General features: G+C 36.9%; 2 protein-coding genes across 2 annotated transcripts; both read left to right on the top strand.

Moving 5' to 3' along the window:
- Positions 1–10390: 10390 nt before the first annotated feature.
- Positions 10391–12120, top strand: LOC131327813 (receptor-like protein Cf-9). The gene is made up of 2 exons (XM_058360947.1): positions 10391–11444; positions 11498–12120. Exons 1-2 carry the CDS (start codon positions 10391–10393, stop codon positions 12118–12120), a joined length of 1677 nt encoding a protein of 558 aa, XP_058216930.1.
- A 175-nt stretch (positions 12121–12295) lies between these two features.
- LOC131327805 (receptor-like protein 43) lies at positions 12296–14720 on the top strand. The gene is made up of 4 exons (XM_058360939.1): positions 12296–13368; positions 13527–13619; positions 14356–14442; positions 14558–14720. The coding sequence occupies exons 1-4, from the start codon at positions 12296–12298 to the stop codon at positions 14718–14720; spliced, it is 1416 nt and encodes a 471-aa protein (XP_058216922.1).
- The last annotated feature ends 4700 nt before the right edge of the window (positions 14721–19420 follow it).

Genomic DNA, 19420 nt, shown 5'->3' with positions numbered 1-19420 from the left:
ATTTAGGATGGGAAGATGAGCAAGAAACTGACAAGTTTGGGCTGCATTTCGTAGAATCGTATTACTGTAGTAGAGTGGGTGTTTGCTTAGGTAGCTTGTGGTTATTTGTGATTTTGCTTTGATTGTGGTATATGTACCCTTCTGCTCTAATGTTGCTCGTGGTGGGTTTTTCTTCACTCTTATCAAGAAAATCTATTAGAGCATCTCCATTAGACCCCTTTTGTAACAAATGTCGGAAACTTTTAAGAGATCATATATATTTTCTGGTACATCCCTCGAATTTTCTCTCTGTAAAATTTGTTGAATGCCTCTCACCCATCGAATATAACATTTGTCCTCTAGAGGAGAAATTATAGTTGAATCACAACTATAATCTCTTTTTGTAGACACCCCAATACGAAGGCATCATACAGAATCCTGGAAAAGCCATATTTCAGTTGAGCGATCAATTCTTAGGATTTTCATTCTTCTGTCTCGTAATACAAGCCATATTTCACTAATACCACTACTACCGGCTTTTTGCTGGAAATCTCATCCAGAATTACCAGTTCCTATTCTTCATTCCAACCTTTTCCATTGTCCTATATGCCTAAGAAGACTAAATTTTGTTTCCCTAAACCTCGCATCATAGACCTCTCCCGAAATGAGTTCACTGGGCTTTTGTCCGAAAGATAATCTCTGAATTTCAAAGGCATGAGGGACAAGCATGTAAGTAAAATAGACTTGAAATATATGCGGCAAAGCTGTTAGGGAGATTCAGTGGCAGTAGTCGTCAAGGGGGTGAAGGTTGAATAAATGTAAACTCTAAACCTTCTTCCCTACAATGGACTGAATTAAACGAAGTATTTCTAGGTAATGCCTAACTAATAGGTAAAAACTTGAAGGAAAAAAAAAATCGATGGAGTACTGAAGGTTAAATTAATGAAGTACCAACGCCTAAGTATTGTCACCTCTGTAATATTTGATTGTCTTTCAATTATTGAGGTTCTCCTTGAGTCGACCTGAACATTGTTTAAACTCGTTTTCCTTTTCCTTTTCCTTTTCTATAACTCAGGATGTCGGAGCTAGTCTATGCACATCTCGACTATTCCGTGATACAATTTACTGTATGGGCTGGCACCATAAGAGTTGATAGCACCTAAGATATTTTGAACCAGAGACCTTAAGAGGAAGCAAACTCTAAGTCCGCATTCATCACAAGGCCAACCCTTTGTTGTTTTTAAACTCGTTTTCGTTACAAATGGCAATTACGAACAATGGTGACTTTGTGAAATGAAAGAGGAAACCAATTACCAAATGAGGAGTAATTATATCGCCTTCTTCTATGGATGATTCTAAAGGGTTCAATGAATTGTTTCCACTGTGGCTTTTTATCAAACAGGTGGTGGCTAGTGAGGTATTGGACCCCTGTTTAGAAGGGAAAAAAACACTTCCTCGTTCTTTCTTTAGCACTCATTTTCTCTCTGCTTGTTATTCCAATGATTGAAAACTGTGACCTTCCATTCAAATCAGAAGAACTAGTCGACAACAACATTGTATGGTATCGATTTGTTTGAATGAAAGACATTAAGTGCTTGATTTAAAACTCCAATTATTGGCTCTTTAAAATCTTTACCAACATGCTAGGTCCCGAAACAATTCCATTTACATAAGAGAACAAACTCTCTCTCTCTCTCTCTCTCTCTCTCTCTCTCTGAACAGAACGAGTTTATTTCATGATTCAAACCGTTCATTTTGTAATCTTTTATGTTCGTCATCCATCCAATTCAAAGTAGCAAATTGTCGAATTGTATTTGTCGGAAGACAAATAAATTGTATCAGAGCATAATGGTCCACTTCTCTAATGGCAACAAATTAACGAATTATCTGTGCATATGACTCTCCAAAAAACTAATTCAAACAATGTCAAATAATACAGAACACCTTCTTAAAAAATAAGTACTTATTTCACATTTTCAAACTCAAAAATAATGTAAATGAAAAAATAAATTTTCAATTTTTTTTTACACCGTATTAAAAATCTCAATGAGATCTTTAAAACAATATTCATATTGATAGAAAAATATTTGCATAAGCACATGATTTTTGAGCTTAAAATATCCCGGAAAGGGAAATAAGTACTTATTTTTTAAGAAGACAATTTCAAGCTCAAAAATCATGTGCTTATGCAAATATTTTTTCTATCAATATGAATCTTGTTTGATAGATCTCATTGAGATCTTTAATACAGTGCAAAAAAAATTGAAAATTTATTTTTCATTTACACTATTTTTAAGTTTGAAAATGTGAAATAAATAGTTACTCCCTCCGTCCCAAAAAGGACGGCAATTTTTGAAATTCGTGTCATTTTTTATCGCTTATATCTTTCAATCTATAATATTTTTCATGAGTTTAAATTAAAACTTTGTATAATAGAACTAATAGAAAACTTATCAAACAATATCCATATTGCATATTTTTTGAGATCCATATTGAAACATATAAGGAATTGAAATTGGCAATGATATCAAAAATTGACATCCAATTTGAAATAGAGGGAGTATTTTTTAAGAAAGTGTTCTAGAACGGGGCAAGAAATCCTATAGTGGCAATTTATCATTTGCCTATTTCCAAAAATTTTGAATGAATATTAATTGTTCGTTGTTTAGGTGAATAGATTTAAACCAAAAGTTGTGTCTATTCGATTCAAATGAATCAATAGAACCAAAACAAAAGGTGCGATTGTTTTAGAGTCAACTAAATAAACACGACTATTGGAATAGGCATAACACAATCAATCGAACTCTCTCACTAAAACTTTTTATCTTAATCTCGTTCTTCGCGGCTTGAAAAATCCGAAGGTGTTCTAGTTCTTCATTTATTCAAAATTAACTTTTTGTCTAAGCAACTTAATTTTTGCATGAGCGATAAAAACAGGACTTGTACTTTGTTAGTCTACCGCAGCTTTAGGGGTGATGTGACCGACACATCGGGGCATAAATCAAATTACTTGAACACTTGATTATGATCGTAATGGATCTTATTTTTTGTCACAAGAGGAATGACCACCTTACAAGATTGATTAGTATGAACAAGATATTAAAACACTAAAATTTATTGATTAGTGTGAGTTGTTGCCCAAAAATCTCAGTGGGAACGCCCCCTAAGACTACATCTCTTGAAAGTTGAACCAAGGAGAATGACTACGACCTTATTCGGGTTCAGGTTTTAAAGCGTAATGAATGAAAAGAGATAAACAGAGAAAATTGGTTGGAAACCCTGCGGCAAGAATTTTGAGTCCCCCAAACGACAAGCTCACATCTCTTGAAAGTTGGACGAAGGAGAATGAATAGTCAAAGTCAACAAACAAAACCACCAAATTCAAAATGGAATATTTCTTCTCTAGATAGAGCTAAAATAATCAACGGTATGAAAGTTCCTGTCAGTTGCCAGCTTGTGAGTGAATAGCACTCCTTAATTGTAGTTTTGATGCCTACATCGGCTTTGGCCCATTAGGAGCATCTCCAATCAAGCTCATCTCCATTTTGGAGATGAAATGTCTACACTGAGGGAAGATTTTGTGATTTATTTCAACTTTAATTTTTTCAACCTTTTTGTACTTTAAATGAGAAATTTTAGAGGGATACATTATCATTTTTAAAGATTTGGAGACCCAAAAGTGTCTTTAGGTCTCCAAATCTCTAAAAAAAGACGATAGATCTCTCCAAAATTATCTACAAAGTAAAAAAGTTGATGACAAATTACAAAAAGAATCTTCAATATAGCAATTTGATCTCCCAAATGGACATATCGTGCTTGATTGGAAATGCTCTAATGTATCACAAATTTTTGGGTGCATTTATGGTTTTTTTTTTTTTTGTCTTTAGCCTAATGTCAAAGTGTCATTTATATCCACTTAAAATAACAAAAATACTATCTAGTTCATTTAGATAAAGAAAATGAGTTGTCTTGAATAGTGACTATTTTTTGAGTTATCTTGAATAGTCACTATTTTTTTACCTAAAATACCAAAAATACTATCTAGTCCATAGCGCGCGTGAACTCACCCTCACAATGATTACAAATAATATACTAGTGTGACGAAATTTATTCTCCTAACCTCCATAGTAATCATTCTACACCAAAAACAATATATTAAATAGTTTTTATTTAAAATGTACTTTATACTCTGATAAGCCAAAAATACTCTTGAGTTAACTGTTTTTATATAACTCAGATATCTTGGTTAACTTACACGTACATCAACTAATTGTGAGAGACCCATCTAATTGTCTACTCTTGAGGGCCCATAAAAATTGGAGCAAAACCTATACGAACAGGACTAAAGGAGTTGGTAGCAGCGGGTGAGACTTTAGAATTAATTTAGGAGGGAGTAACCCCAAATCCGAAAGCTAAACTGCCAGACAAATCCCCTTGGATTCTCTGAGTTAACTGTTGATTTCTATCAACCCAACCACTTGGGGTGGTGGCCTGGTGGTCGCTGGTCAGCGTGTCTTTGGTGGGATTAGTAGGTCACGGGTTCGAGGCGTGATATCGACCCCTGAATCATGGGGCAGTGGCCTTACAACTCAAGTCTTTGGACCCCTCTGATTCCACCCCCCCCCCCCCCCCCCCAGTGTTTTGGTCCCAAGCTGTGCAGTGCTCACCTTTGTGTTCAATCCTCTTCCGAGAACTCACTACGGTGACTTCTATTCGAATAAACCATATGTATACATTGCAAAAAAGAAATTTCTTCAATTTCCTAAACAAATACGTGCATACGACACACCTAAGGAATGTCGTAGTGGTTTGGGCGGATGTCCAAGCTTTGTGAGTACTCATCAAGAAGTGGGGTTCGATTTTCCACCGGATGAGTACCAGTAAGTGGGAAGCCATGACTAGTGTGGCCACGCTAACTCCCTCAAAGATTTGAATTGCGTAGTCGGATCATATAGTGGATTGATTGTAGGGTTAAGTTGTTCCTAAGTTATGCAAAAAAAATAATAATAATTGCGTAAGAAAATGGGACCTAATTATAAACAGAAATTTCTTCTTTTTCCTAAACAAATTTCTTCTTTTTTGTCGAGCCTTGTTTTGTCATCTAGTATGAACTTTTCCAACATGAGTAATGCTATGAGGACCGATAACTTGAACCGACCATATATTGGCTGAGCTGGCAAATGAGGGGCCCAATCCCACTCTCTCTCCCACACGAGAGATTTTTTAGTGCCGAACGGATATATTCTATGTGGTACCCGCTCGGCGTATCTGAATTGTCCGATACACTTTTGAATGACTCGAATTAAAACCCCATCTCTCTCCTCACCACAACACTTTCTCTCTCTTTTTTCTCTCCCCAAATCTGAGCTGTTCAAACACGAAATCGACGGCTCGGATACGCGAATGGACACTACATGATATCCGCTCGGCACTGAAATTTTTTCCTCTCACACCCCTCTCATCCCAGATTTGGCCCCAAAAACGCGGGTAAAATTTAGAAAAATTCAAACAAATTGTGTTTTGGAAATTCTGGGCCCACAATCCCATCCTTTCGGTTCTAAAAGATTCCTGCTCTCTCTCCCCTGCACTTTTTTCTCTCCAATTGAAGAGATTTTTCAGTGCCAAGCGAGTATATCCTACATGATATCCGCTCGGCACATTTGAGCAGTCGAATATAATTTTGGACAGCTCAGATTGAAACCATCTTTCTTCTCTCACCCTAACACTTTCTCCCTCATTTTCTCTCTCCAAATCTGGGCCATTCAAACACAGAATAGATAGCTCGGATGCACGAGCGAACACCACGTGGTATCTATTAAAGCATCTAACTCCAAACCAATTGTCAAAGTGTGGAGAAGCCGCCCAGGCTCATATACTAATTTTGGAGAAGATAATTAACCAATGTGGGACAAGTTCCAACACTCCCCCACACGTGCGACCCCCGACTCGCATGTGGAGAGGTAAACAAATGATCCATATAACACTTGGATCACAACAAATAACGGTGCACTTATGGCACAAACAAGGGAAATAAATTCTCCGAAACTCTAGCTTTGAAACCATGTTAAAACATCCAACTCCAAACCAATTGGCAAGGAATAGAGAGGCCGCCCAGACTCATACGCTAGTTTTGGAGAAGATAATTAACCAATTTGGGACAAATTCCAACCGTATCCGCTCAGCACTAATTTTTTTTTCCTGCAATTAGTTCTGCAGCTTCTCTTCTTCACCCCTAAAATCGACGCCCTCCCCCGCTCACCGCCGCCGTCACACCATCGCGGCCAGTGTCTCGTTATCCCTCTGGTAACGAAATCCCCAACCAATTTTGAAGGAAAGAGAATACACCCTGCAACTGTATTAGCCTTCAATCTTCATTGCTACTGAACTCTGTTACTCTCCCCACACCTCTGTTTCTACTGCCTATGTTTCCTTCTAGTGTATTAATCCAGAAGCGTCTTCTTTACGTCTCACTCGCCTATTTATTTCATTTTCTTCTATCTGCCTTTGAATGCAAACTTGGTCTTGAAAGAAACAAAGAACCGAAGTTCATTGGGGGAAAAAACAGAGCACATGCCATTGGAAAGAAAAAAAAAAAAAAACAGAGTACATATATATAAAGAGAGAATGCAGGTAAACTACCACCACAATGGCCCAAATTAAAACGCATACAAAAAATCAACAGGAAGCCGGAAACGCGACCAACACCCAGGGCTCCGACCAAACAATAGGGGGGGAAATTTGGAAGTTTTTGTTTCAAAATTTTGTGAGATGTTAGCAACAAATTTGGTGTTCTCCATTCTATTTCTTGAATAGCAGCTCTTTTGTTTGAAATGAAGAACACCGGTAAGCAAGCAAAATGGAACAGAACTAGTAGAGTAGTACCAATTAATATTTGGTTTGCGAATGGAATCAAAATTCAAGTGAAAAGGTAAATATACTGCAGAAGACATGTCTTGAATGGTAAATGTCATAATCTGTACTCTGAAATAATAGCAACAATAAAAGGGGGCTGCCGAGCAAAAACAAGATCAATGAAACTGGGTTTGGAAAGGCATGATTCCAGTAATGCTAGAAGACCTTCAAATCTAATTACCCATTTTGGGACTACCACTTATGCTTGTTCTGGCATGTGTTCTCAACTAAACTTAAAATGAGAAGTGGTCTGCAATTGCAAAACCTTATCTGGCGAGTCAAGCTGCATTTTTTTCACAACGTAATCAACTGTTTAATTGATAGCTCAAAAAAAAAAAAAAAGCTGTAATCATTAAGAAACCATTATTCACCCATCAAAAAATGGATGGTGTTAGAAATGTTTAAAATACAAATGATTGTTACATCCATGAAATCCGTAAAGTTTCACAAACAATAACGCAGACTAATGTTGAAACTTTGTTCTTGTCTTTTGCAATTGAATCAAGGCGGTTCTCCCGATTAAGACCACATTTAAAAATCCAGCTAAGCTTCAAACTTCACCAGGACCATTTGTTTCTACCCTTGGATGTCACTGCACTTTCGGCACTTCGATTTGGGTCAAGCAGAGCTCGGATCTGTGATGCTACAATATGCCCTAGTAGAAACAAAGCACGGACTTGTGTTAGTTTTGGTAGAAATTGGGAGGTTCCACTCTTTGATTGCGGTCATAACAACGAAATGGGAGGTGATTTCACATTCTAAGTAGATCGAAAGGGGTAGAGCGAGAGATGAATAGAGAGGAAGTGGGTAGAAATTTGGACATAATAGAATTTTATTTCATTCCCGTGCATAGAACTAGCATGATGCTTGTTTTGTTGTATTTAATTGTATGTTTCCTTAGAAAATTATGTTCTCGGTACCCGATTCGCATCCAAAAATTTCTCGAGGAAAAGGGTAAAATTCAAAATAGGTAAGGAAATGGATATGAAATTGAAGATGAGTTTTAGGCTTTTTACTCAAATTTTGGGTATGAATAATAAAATAGGTAAGGATTAGAGATGCTCTAACAAGTTGGATTAAAAAGTTGATAGTGACTTTTTTTTGTTCAGTTAAAATCCTTCCTATCTTAGGTGGAAACCCATTCCACCCCATGGGGTTTCCACCATGCATTGTGGACTCCACCATGCATTTTTTCAAAAAGAAGTGTTATCCAACAAGCAACATTGGAGTCCGCACCGCAAAACACATTTCTATTAGTAGAGTTGACTAGTTCTTTTAATTTGTAGATACAATTTGAAATCTTTTTGCCAAAAGTACATTACATGGACAAACGAAAGGACCAAAATGCGGAGGGATTATTAAGTGCTTTTGGAGCAATGCTTCACACTAATAATCGCAAACGAGATGCCATTTTGTTTCCTATATATTTTATCAATTAAAAAGTTATAGGTATGCAGTATTTACCAATCACAACACATTTGGAGTACCACATGTAATTGCTTTAAGAGCAAAATTATGATCCGAACCGTTCATCTCGTAGATTGCAAGGTTAAATTGTAGAAAATATTTACCGTTCATTTTAATTACATGACAATTTTCCATGTGTCTGCGCGTCTATAAACATCAAACCACACTAATATTTTGTAAACTCATATGTTCTACTAGATGAATAATTCGGTTCTAGATATAACAAAAAATCGAGTTTATTTGGAGGAGTACAGAGAGATGGAGTATGAAGGGGAGCTGATCCCCGATGGAATTGATGAAAATATCTTTTCCCATTGCCAAGAGTTTTGTTCAACATATTGACTTGACTTGGAAGTATGAGAAAATGCCATAATCCCACCAATGCCATAACCCCCTAATGCACGAGTCCATCAATGGTACACAAATCTCTTTTTGTGTATGATATTCAAAAGGTTAATTTACTGGTAAGTATTTTAAATTGAGTGGTAAATACTCTACTGTCTTTGCTCTTTTTCTCAACTTGTTACTCCCTCTGTCCAATAAAGTTAGTCCCCTAAAAACTACGTGCAATTTTAATCTTAGAAATAATGTATTTATCGAAATAATTTTTTTTACAACATAAATCTTATTTGATAGATTTGATGAGATCTTTTGAATAGTGTAAAAAAATCAAAAACTTATTTTAGTAAATATATTATTTTTAAATTTAAAAATTACACGTAATTTTGTAGGGTCTAACTTTACGGGATGAAGGGAGTATTTCTTTTTATTTTAACACATGATGGGGGCATTAACCTTGGCTATTTCAAATCCTTCACCACTACATTTCGTATTCAAACACCATAAAATTCGTAAGTTTGACCAAAAAAATTCAATAACGTCTGCGCCAATCTTTCTTGATTTGTGCCTTTTTTGAACCGCAAAATTCGTTAGTTGGACCGTCAACATTTATGAATTGGACTACAAAATTCTGAAATTGGACCACAAAAATTTACATGGAGGGCCACAAAAGTTCGGTTTAAGTGAATAGTCATGACCAAACCAAAAGTTATGACTACTATGATCAAATGAACAGACATCGCTATTGAAATAGACATGACTATTACCTTTAAACGAATAGGTGTGCGACCATTGGCCAACGTTGGGTCACACATCCATGCCTATATAAAGGGTAGGGGTTCCACCCAAAACGTAGGGAAGAAAACATAATCAATCGATCTCTTAGAGTTTTTTTCCTATTCTCATACTTGGAGACTCAAAACTTCGTCAGTACATGACGCAATTGGCCAAATAGTTAATCGGGATTGGGCTTAATTTATTGTATTGTGGACGCGAATTCGCAGTTAACTCGGTTCACACCAAATTTAATTAAATAGGACAGGGTGAATATCGTCTTAAGGATAACGTTGTGATCGAGGTGCCTTGAAGCTACCATTTATTTCCTCTATTTTTAACAACTTCCATCATATATACAGAGTTTGCACCCATATAACATACACCCCAACCAAGAAAGTGTGTATTGAAGTATTTTCCAGGTCATAGAAATCGTCAAAGGAAAATACCGACGAGAGAAAATATTGGGGTATGTTGTCAAGTGAAAATATCTGGCCTAACTTTTACATTAAATCGTTCGTCTCGATGTATGCCTAAGTATACTTTTTTCTTGTCTTGTCTGAGTTTGTGGCCTTTTATTTTCTGAGGATATATAATTTCACAGTCTATTGTGCACAGCGTAACTTTGTCTATCATTCTTAAAAAACAAAAAAAAAAAAAGGCGTAACTTTGTCCACTGAGTAGACAAAGTTGAAAAGCGCATTTCAACCATTAATTGTCGAAATGAATAACTTAGATTGTACAAAACTGTGAATTAGCTATTCACGGCTCCTTTCTCTCATGCAATTAAGCTACAAGCTGTAATTGCAGCTATCATCTGTATTAAAAGGGGTGAGCATCAGCACTCCCATCATCACCAAAATCCACTCATCATTTCTCTCTCTCTCTCTTCCGTTGTTTCTCTCTTGATTTTAAAAGAATGGGGGCATTAACTTGGCTATTTCAATTCCTTCTCTATTTCTTGCAATATCAAGTTTCTGCTTCTTTTATCGGATGTCCTCGAAGGGACCAAGTTTCTGCTTCTTCATCATCACCTCTTTCTTCTTTTGCTTCTTCTGCACACCCCTTGTGCCGTCCTGATCAGAGGTCCGCACTACTGCAATTTAAGCATATGTTTACTCTAAACAACGATGCTTCATCCGAATGTTTTGATTCTGCTATTCCTTCATATCCAAAGACCCTATCTTGGGATGAGAAAGCAACTGATTGTTGCAATTGGGATGGTATCACGTGCGATGGGTTGACTGGTCATGTGGTCGGGATTGATCTCAGTTGTAGCCAGCTCTATGGTACAATCCATCCCAATAGCAGCCTTTTCCTGCTTTCTCACCTACAACGGCTTAATCTGGCAAACAATTACTTCAACAAATCTCGCATTTCAGTCGCATTTGGAAACTTTGCAAGTTTGACACATCTAAACCTATCATTTTCTGCCTTTTCAGGTTCGATCCCTTCTGAACTCTCCCTCCTGCCCAAACTAATTTTACTTGATCTTTCAAATGATGATTATTCTCGACTGAGAATTGAACCCCTCCATTTCAAAATTCTCCTAAAAAACCTGACCCAGATACAAGAACTCATCCTTGTTGGGGTAAATATATCTTCTGGTTTACCCGAGTCCTTGACGAATTTGTCTTCGTTAACAGCTTTAGACCTGTCATCGACCGGGTTGCAAGGGTACTTACCTGAAAGCATTTTCGACCTACCAAACTTGCAGAGGCTCGTTTTATATGGCAACAATGATCTTGATATCAATTTACCAAAATCAACTTGGCGTAGTGGTAGTTCTCTAAGGGAGTTGGATCTTTCTTATACGAATTTGTCTGGAAAATTACCTGACTCAATTGGCTATCTCAACTCTTTGAATTTCTTGATTCTCGACGGGTGCAAATTACAGGGTTCCATTCCTAAATCTCTAGGGAACCTTACGCAACTCACTCTGTTACAACTTTCCAACAACCATTTCAGTATTGGTGGATTTCCGTTTGGGTTGCGAACTTGAAGCCACTTGTTTATTTAACTATAGCTCGTAATCAGCTCTCCGGTCCCATCCCCTTCAATTTAAGTGGTCTTCAAAACCTAGAAGTGCTCCACTTATATGGCAACTCTCTCAGTGGGGCAATACCTCCCTTGTTGTTTACTCTTCCATCATTGGAAGATTTAGTCTTGAGTTCTAATCGTTTAACTGGCCAAATTCCTGAGTTCCAACATGATTTACCATTGCGCTTCATTTACTTGAATGACAATAAACTTCGTGGCTCCATTCCACAGTCAATTTCAACTCTTGTAAATCTGACCAAGCTCTCGCTTTCATCAAATGATCTGAGTGGTGTTCTGGACCTACAAATACTCAAAAATGTTGAGTACCTTTCAGTTTCCAACACTAATCTAATGGTGGTCGCTAGAAGCAATGTCAACAATACCCTTCCCAATCTTAGGTATTTCTATATGTCAACTTGCAACATCGAGGTGTTCCCTTATTTCTTAAGAGCCTTAGAGAATCTTGAAGTGCTAGATCTTTCTAACAATAGAATTTATGGACAAATTCCAAAATGGGTTGGGTTGATCGGAAAAGCTTCACTGCGGTATTTGAATCTTTCTCACAAACGCCATAAAGCAACTTCCTTGGGAGAAACTAGATACTCTTGATCTGCGTTCCAATTTGCTTCAAGGACCACTTCCCATTCCACCCCCGCTCATACAATACTTTTTCATCTCATACAACAGTCTTAGTGGAGAGATTCCTTCATTGATTTGCAATGCGAGTTCCCTTAAGATTCTTGATTTGTCACACAACAAATTGAGCGGTGCGGTTCCACAATGTATGGGAAATTTTAGCAGTGCTATCTCGGTTTTGAATCTTCGCTCCAATGGATTTAAGGGAACCCTTCCCTTGGCATTTGCAAAGCCCAACCAATTACGAAGTCTTGATTTGAGTGAAAACCATTTTGAAGGACCACTTCCAAGATCTTTGACAAATTGTAGAAGCTTGGAGGTTCTAAACGTCGGAAACAACAAGGTTAATGACACATTTCCAAATTGGTTGGGGACTCTTCCTGAGTTGCAGGTTCTTGTCGTACGATCCAACCGATTTCATGGCCCTATAAACACTATGATGAGTGAACTATCCTTTCCAAAGCTTCGAATTGTTGACCTCTCCAACAATGAGTTCACTGGCCAATTGCCATGGAGGTACTTCGAAAATTTCCAAGCTATGAAGAACAAAACTATGCCGGACAAACAATACATGAGTGGGGAGAGTAGTTATTATCATGATTCTCTCGTAGTGACAATAAAGGGGCTTAAGATCGAATTGGTAAGAATTTTGACTATCTTCACAACGATTGACTTTTCATCCAACAATTTCAGTGGAGATATTCCAAATGCTATTGGAAACCTCAATTCCCTCATACTACTTAATTTTTCTCATAATAGTCTTACTGGTCATATTCCAGCATCTTTGGGGGGCTTGACAAACCTTGAATCATTTGACATATCTTTTAACCAGCTCATAGGGAAAATTCCAAGCCAATTAACAAGTTTGACGTTTCTTGCGGTCTTGAACCTTTCATGGAACCATCTCCATGGACCCATACCCAAGGGTAAACAATTTACTACATTTGAGAATGGTTCATACGCTGGGAACTTGGGATTATGTGGGTTTCCCTTGTTGAAGGAATGTCAAGATAATCGAACAGAAGTACAGACTCCGGTGTTACAACATGAGGAAGATGATTTAGATTTTGATGGATTTACTTGGAAAATTGTGGTGATTGGGTACGGGTGTGGAATGACACTAGGACTCTTTCTAGGATCTCTCATGTTCTTATTTGGTAGACCTAGATTCTTTGTCAAACTTGCTGAAAGAAAATTGCCTAAGAAGGTGATAAGATTGAGGTGAATGGTTGCAGACACAGTGGCTAGAAGAAACTAGCAAACAACGGTCGCATTGTCAGGTATGAGCTGTTGATGCTCCTGCATTTCATGACTTCTGAATTAGGAAATAGTTTTATAGTTTGTGGAGTATCTAGTTTGTAACTTCGTGGAACTTATAGTATTTTATCTGGTGTTATAACATACACATTGTATAAACTCCGTTGTGAATCTTTTGACAATCCTAAAACATTTACATATGTTTGTCCTACCAGGTTTTAGCTTGGTTTTGCGATTCAGCGATCCAGTAAACTAGGAGTTCTGTGAATTTTTTAAAAATTTGAACATATCTATCTGTGGAGGTTTGTCAATAAAAAGTAACTAAAAAAGCAGAGACTTCTTATTTTGGAGAGAAACAAAAAAACGAACTCTTTAATTATCTGTGGCTTTTTATTTCTTTCTTTAGACTTTTCCCATGTAATATAGAGAGGAGGAATAAAATTTTGTGTCTCTCTTTGAACTTCAATACCTGATATTTGGGAGTTAGAATTCCGATGTCACATCATCTTCAAAATTCCGTTTGGAAATCTGTTGCTCGCTATCCCATTCCGATATTATGTTGATTGTGCTTGTGAATTTGGTTCATCCATTTCGCATTCATATTGATTCAAGTCCTCTTAATCTCTTAATTTTATTGCTCGATCATGAAAAATATAAGACTTAAAGCAGTTTACAACGAATAAACCGTACTTGTCGACTAATTTTTCACCTGGTCGTAGCTAGGTATTATGTCAATTTGACATTAGATCGTGTTTGATTGCTTTGGTTAAAAATTCCATAAACTTCAATTCTGACATGGATATATTGCTGCAATTGGTAGAGGAATCAAACCCAATTCCACAAAATTTGTGATTACAATAGTAATTCCTGATCATAAGCCGGCCCAATCGAATAGGCTTTTCATGTATTTAACGTGTTTTCTTCGCCCTCGCTCATAAATTCCTGTTGCAGGTATAATAAGGAAGGAAGCTTTGATGCTAGTGAGATATCGTTGGAAGAAACTGAGCATGAAACTGACGAGTTTGGGCTGCATAATTCGTATTACTGTCGGACAAGTAGCAGTTTGGTGGTTTGGGAATAAATTTCGAAACTTGGAGAAACATATCTGGGAGGTATGCCTTTTTGCAACGCTCTGGTCTATTTGGCTAACGAGGAATGGTTGTATCTTCAACGGTGCAACAACATGGGCTTCGGAAGTGGTGGATTTGATCAAAACCAGAGTAGCCATGTGGATGAAGACTAAGTTTGACATCAAGATCTACACAATGGAGGATTTCAAAGGGTATTTGGATGGGATTCGAAAAGTGAAGTTGTGAAGTGGTTAAGTAAGTAAGTGAGGTGTTCTTATCCAACCTTGGTTGGAGGTTGGATATAGTGCCAGAGTATAACTCTCTGTAGTAGCTGTGTTCTAACGTCAAGATTGTATTCGATGTACCCCTTCGAAATCAATAAAAAGTTTCGTTTGCTGACCAAAAAAAAAAAAACTTCTTATAGTATAGTGGGTGTTTGTTTAGGTAGCTAGTGGTTATTCATGATTTTACTTTGATTGTGGTGTATGTTCCCTTCTGTTTTGATGCTTTGCGGTTTGCTTTTTCTTCATTCTTATCAAGTAAATCTATTAGAGCATCTCCAACCAACCCCTTAGAGTAACAAATGTAAGAAACTTTTAAGAGATCAGGTATGATGTATGTTTTTCGGTAAATCCCTCAAATTTTATCTCTCTGTAAAATTTTGAGAATGCCTCTCACCCATCGAATATCAACATTTGTTCTCTAGAAGAGAAACTATAGTTGATTCACTGCTATATTCTCTTTTTTTAGACACCCCGATATGAAGGCATCATACGGAATGCTGGAAAAGTCATATTTCAGTAGCGCGATTCTAGGATTTTCATTCTTCCATCTCCTAATACAAGCAATATTTTCCCCAGGGACCACAACCGTGCAACTAGATTGCCCTTGTCACTCTTACCACAAGCCAAACAAACTAAGCATTCAAGCACCAAGGACTTTGAAGCTATATATTAAGGTCCAGGATTTATTCCATTGTTCAGAATTGGACGCCACAGCCGATCCAAGAGTTCCTGCATCTCCATCATCTTAGTCGATTTAGTAAATTCATTGACAACAATGCCCAGACTTTTCGTTGAAATGCAGCAGTTCCATGAGAAATATATTCATCTTAGACCGTATATAAGAAATTTGTTCTAGATGTTTCTTTGTAGGCAATTCCGGTCACGAAGTCCCAATACTTGGGACACAATGGCCACGATTATTGAAGCCCTAGAATATACTTTTGCAACTAATCGGCATATTTATCCTTCACAAACACAAACAAAGTGCAATACGATCGATGATGCAGGAGGCGTTACATTTAAAGGGTCATGTAACCATAGCTCAAAATTGTCCTGCCAAGCTAAATGAAAACAGGTTTCAAAGGAAATCATCGATCTTACAGAAAGAGAAACAACGGAAGAAAAAAAATGTAAATAAAAACAGAGAGTAGTGAGTACCAATTTGATTACTGGTTGCAAGTTGCAATAGAAAGTTACTCAAAACTCTTGGAGTATACTCCCTCCCCTCATAAAACATGTGGGTCTCACACGGGACCTACATGTAGACCCCACATTAATTCAAAGCAGCGAGTTGTCGAATTGTATTTGTCGGAAGAAAAATAAATTGTATCATAGCATAATCGTCCACTTCTCTAATGGTAACAAACTAACGAATTATCTGTGTCTATGGCTCTCCAAAAAATTAATTCAAACAACGTCAAATAATACAGATTATATATGTATCATGTTGCATAAGTACAATCTAAATTCAACCACTAATGTAGACAATGTTGATCCATGGAAAATACAATTGGAAAATTTGAGAAACGAAGTTGGAAGGGACGAACCCCGGGGACCCTGTTGTCCCCATCTGGACCATCCAATTTTGGCAATGGACGGTTTAGATTTCAAATTGGTAATGTACGGGATGGATGACACAGTTGCCACTATCGCACACATCTCTTAAAAGGAGCATAGGGTATGCACTTTTGTAACTAGATTGCCCTTTTCACTCAAGACCACAACTCAAACAAACTAAGCATTCAAGCACCAAGGACTCTGAAGCTATTAGTACAATTAAACTCCTCTTCCATAGAGAAAGGTCCAGGATTTATTCCATTGTTCAAAATTGGTCGCCACAGCCGGTCCAAGAGTTCCTGCATCTCCATTATCTTAGTCGATTCAGTAAACACTACAAGAAAATTTCAATTGGGTGATGAATGAAAATCGTCACAAATTATATGTGCTTCGTCACAAATAATATAGGTGACGAAAAAAAATTTGTCGACTAAAGGTTGTCGAGGATTCCTACATGATGACGAAATCTATTTTTCGTCACCTATAGTGTCTTTTGATGACGAAATATTTCGTCACCAAAAAGTGAATAGTTGGTGATGAAATTTTTTTCCTCACTTATTGTGCTTTTTGATGACGAAATTTTTTGTCATCAATTATTCCTTTTGGCGATGAAAAAATTCGTCACTGATGGGTCACATCGGTAACGAAATTTTTCGGTGACGAAATTTTTCGTTGCAAAAGATGTTTTCATATGGGGAAAACGGTGACAAAATTTTTAGTTGCAAAAGATGTTTTCATATGGGGAAAAAAATATTTCTTTCTTACTCCTACTGGGTTTCGTACCCGAGTCACTTGAGTTTTTCGTACAAGTTCCGACCAATTGCACCACACACACTTTTTAGTAAATAGTTGAAATATCTGTTATATAACACATGTTTAACATGAAAATATATTTTGAATGTAATTTTGAACCTTTAAACATTAAAATTAGCAATTTTGATAAACATGAAAGTTGTAGGCAAATGAGTTATTGTTCAAACCCAATTTGAATTATTTCAATCGGAGTTTTAGTAAAGAGATATGTCCGAAATACATTTAGTGACAGCGCAATTCATAAATTTCGTTACAAAAGGTACCCATTTGACAACGAAATATATTTTTCGTCGCTAAAAGCGTTAAAATGGTGACGAAAAATAAAATGGTGACGAAATTATTTTTCGTCACAAAAGTTAAGCATTTGGTGACGAAATAAATATTTAGTTACTAAATTGCTCTCATTTGGAGGCAATATATTTTTTTTGTCACAAAATGATTATCTTTGGCGACGAAAAATAATTTCGTCACCTTTTTCAAGCTTTCGGCGACGAAAAATATTTTTTCGTATTTTTCGTCGCTAAACAGGTATAAAGGGTCACGTAAGAATGGCTCAAAATTGTCCTGCCAAGCTAAATGAAAACAGGTTTTCGGAAGGAAATCATCGATCTTGTAGAAGAGAAACAAAACAAAACAAAACAAAACAAAAAAGTAAATCAAAAAGAGTAAAGTTGATTACTTCTTGCAAGTTGCAAGAGGAAAATTATTTAACAGTCTGGGATACTCCCTGCCCTCATATAACATGTGGGGCTCACACGAAGCCCACAAGTTAGGGGGGAGTATATCCCCGGAGTATACGTGGATTGGAAACCAAACATATTTTCCTTCTTCATGCTATTAATTTTACAATAGTTGGTTAATTGTACTATTTCTCTTAGTAGTTGGTTGGAAGTTCTTCTCATTAAGGGAAGGGATTTGTTTCGCATATTTTTGGTAGCATTGAGATATGTGACCGAACGGTCAAGATCAAATCAACACTGGTGAGACCGAGTTGAAATCGACTCCCTATGGCTATGTGGCTTAATATTTTCCTTTTTCTCAAACTTTTGCAGGAAAAAATCATAAGTTGGATGCTACAACAAGTACTGCAATAACGTCTCGCCCTATTGAACTCATGTATCATAAGTCTTCAAATAACTTCTTGGACAATGAGGCCAATCGGTCAATGATCGTTTAGCAAAGAATGTATGTATAGATCAAGCGAGTTGATAGCACCTGGGCCTACCTAAGTATTGTCACCTCTGTAGTATTTTTATTGTCTTTCAATTCTTTGCGGTTCTCCTTGAGTCGACCTGAACATTGTTTAAACTCAATTTCGTTTTTCTTTTCTATAACTCAGGGCGTCCGAGCCATTCTACTCACACCTCGACTAATCCATGAGACAAAGAACCGTATGGGTTGGCACCATCGGAGTTGATAGCATCTGGGAGATTTCGAATCAGAGACCTTAGGAGGGACCAAACTCTAAGTCCGCATTCACCACAAAGGCCAACCCTTTTGTTGTCTTTAAACTCATTTTCTTTACTAATGGCAGCTACGAACAACAGCGATTTTGTGAAATGAAAGAGGAAACTAACTGAGTAAATATATCTGGGTAGTCCTATGGTACACACCCCTTATTAGGGGGTGTACCGTACGCACCATGATTTTAAGCCATTGGATTTCAAAATGAATAATCCGGACCACCCATTTATTAAATCAATTAATAAAATAAAAAAAGGGCTTAGCAGGTAACAAGTTGTTCTCTCCTCCTTAATTTTCTCTCTCTCCCCCTCATATCTAAAATACTACAAATTATATAACATAACCATAATTGTTATGACAACACAAAAAATTGGCAATTTCTTACGATAATGTGTCGTACCAAAAGAAATCGATCAAAAGATACTAGATACAAGACCAAAATACGTCGTAACACAATCAATAATTATTATACCTCCTCATCGGCTCCCTAATTCAATAAAAAAAGAATATTTTCATCCGATTAATGGTCTAACGATAAGCGATGAACTTCATTCTTGGTACATTTGATCGAATTCATATTCTATAAAAGATAGACGGGTCCGATCGAACAAAAACGGCTTACATGAGGCTCAGTTGGTACATTATTAGATATTAATATGCATTTGGATACATTAAAAGTCTTTCGATTACGTAGTTGTCAATATCCGATAATCTCTAATTTTGGTGACAATGCTGAATATCGTATAACTTGACATCCTAACAGTCCTGATCGATCATTCTAAAAATACACTCACTAACGACATTTAGATTGTACGTTCAATTTCTATT

The sequence above is a fragment of the Rhododendron vialii genome, chromosome 1a (assembly GCF_030253575.1).
Source record: "Rhododendron vialii isolate Sample 1 chromosome 1a, ASM3025357v1".
In the NCBI taxonomy this organism is placed as follows: Eukaryota; Viridiplantae; Streptophyta; class Magnoliopsida; order Ericales; family Ericaceae; genus Rhododendron; species Rhododendron vialii.
This window is presented reverse-complemented; position numbering and strand designations above follow the sequence as displayed.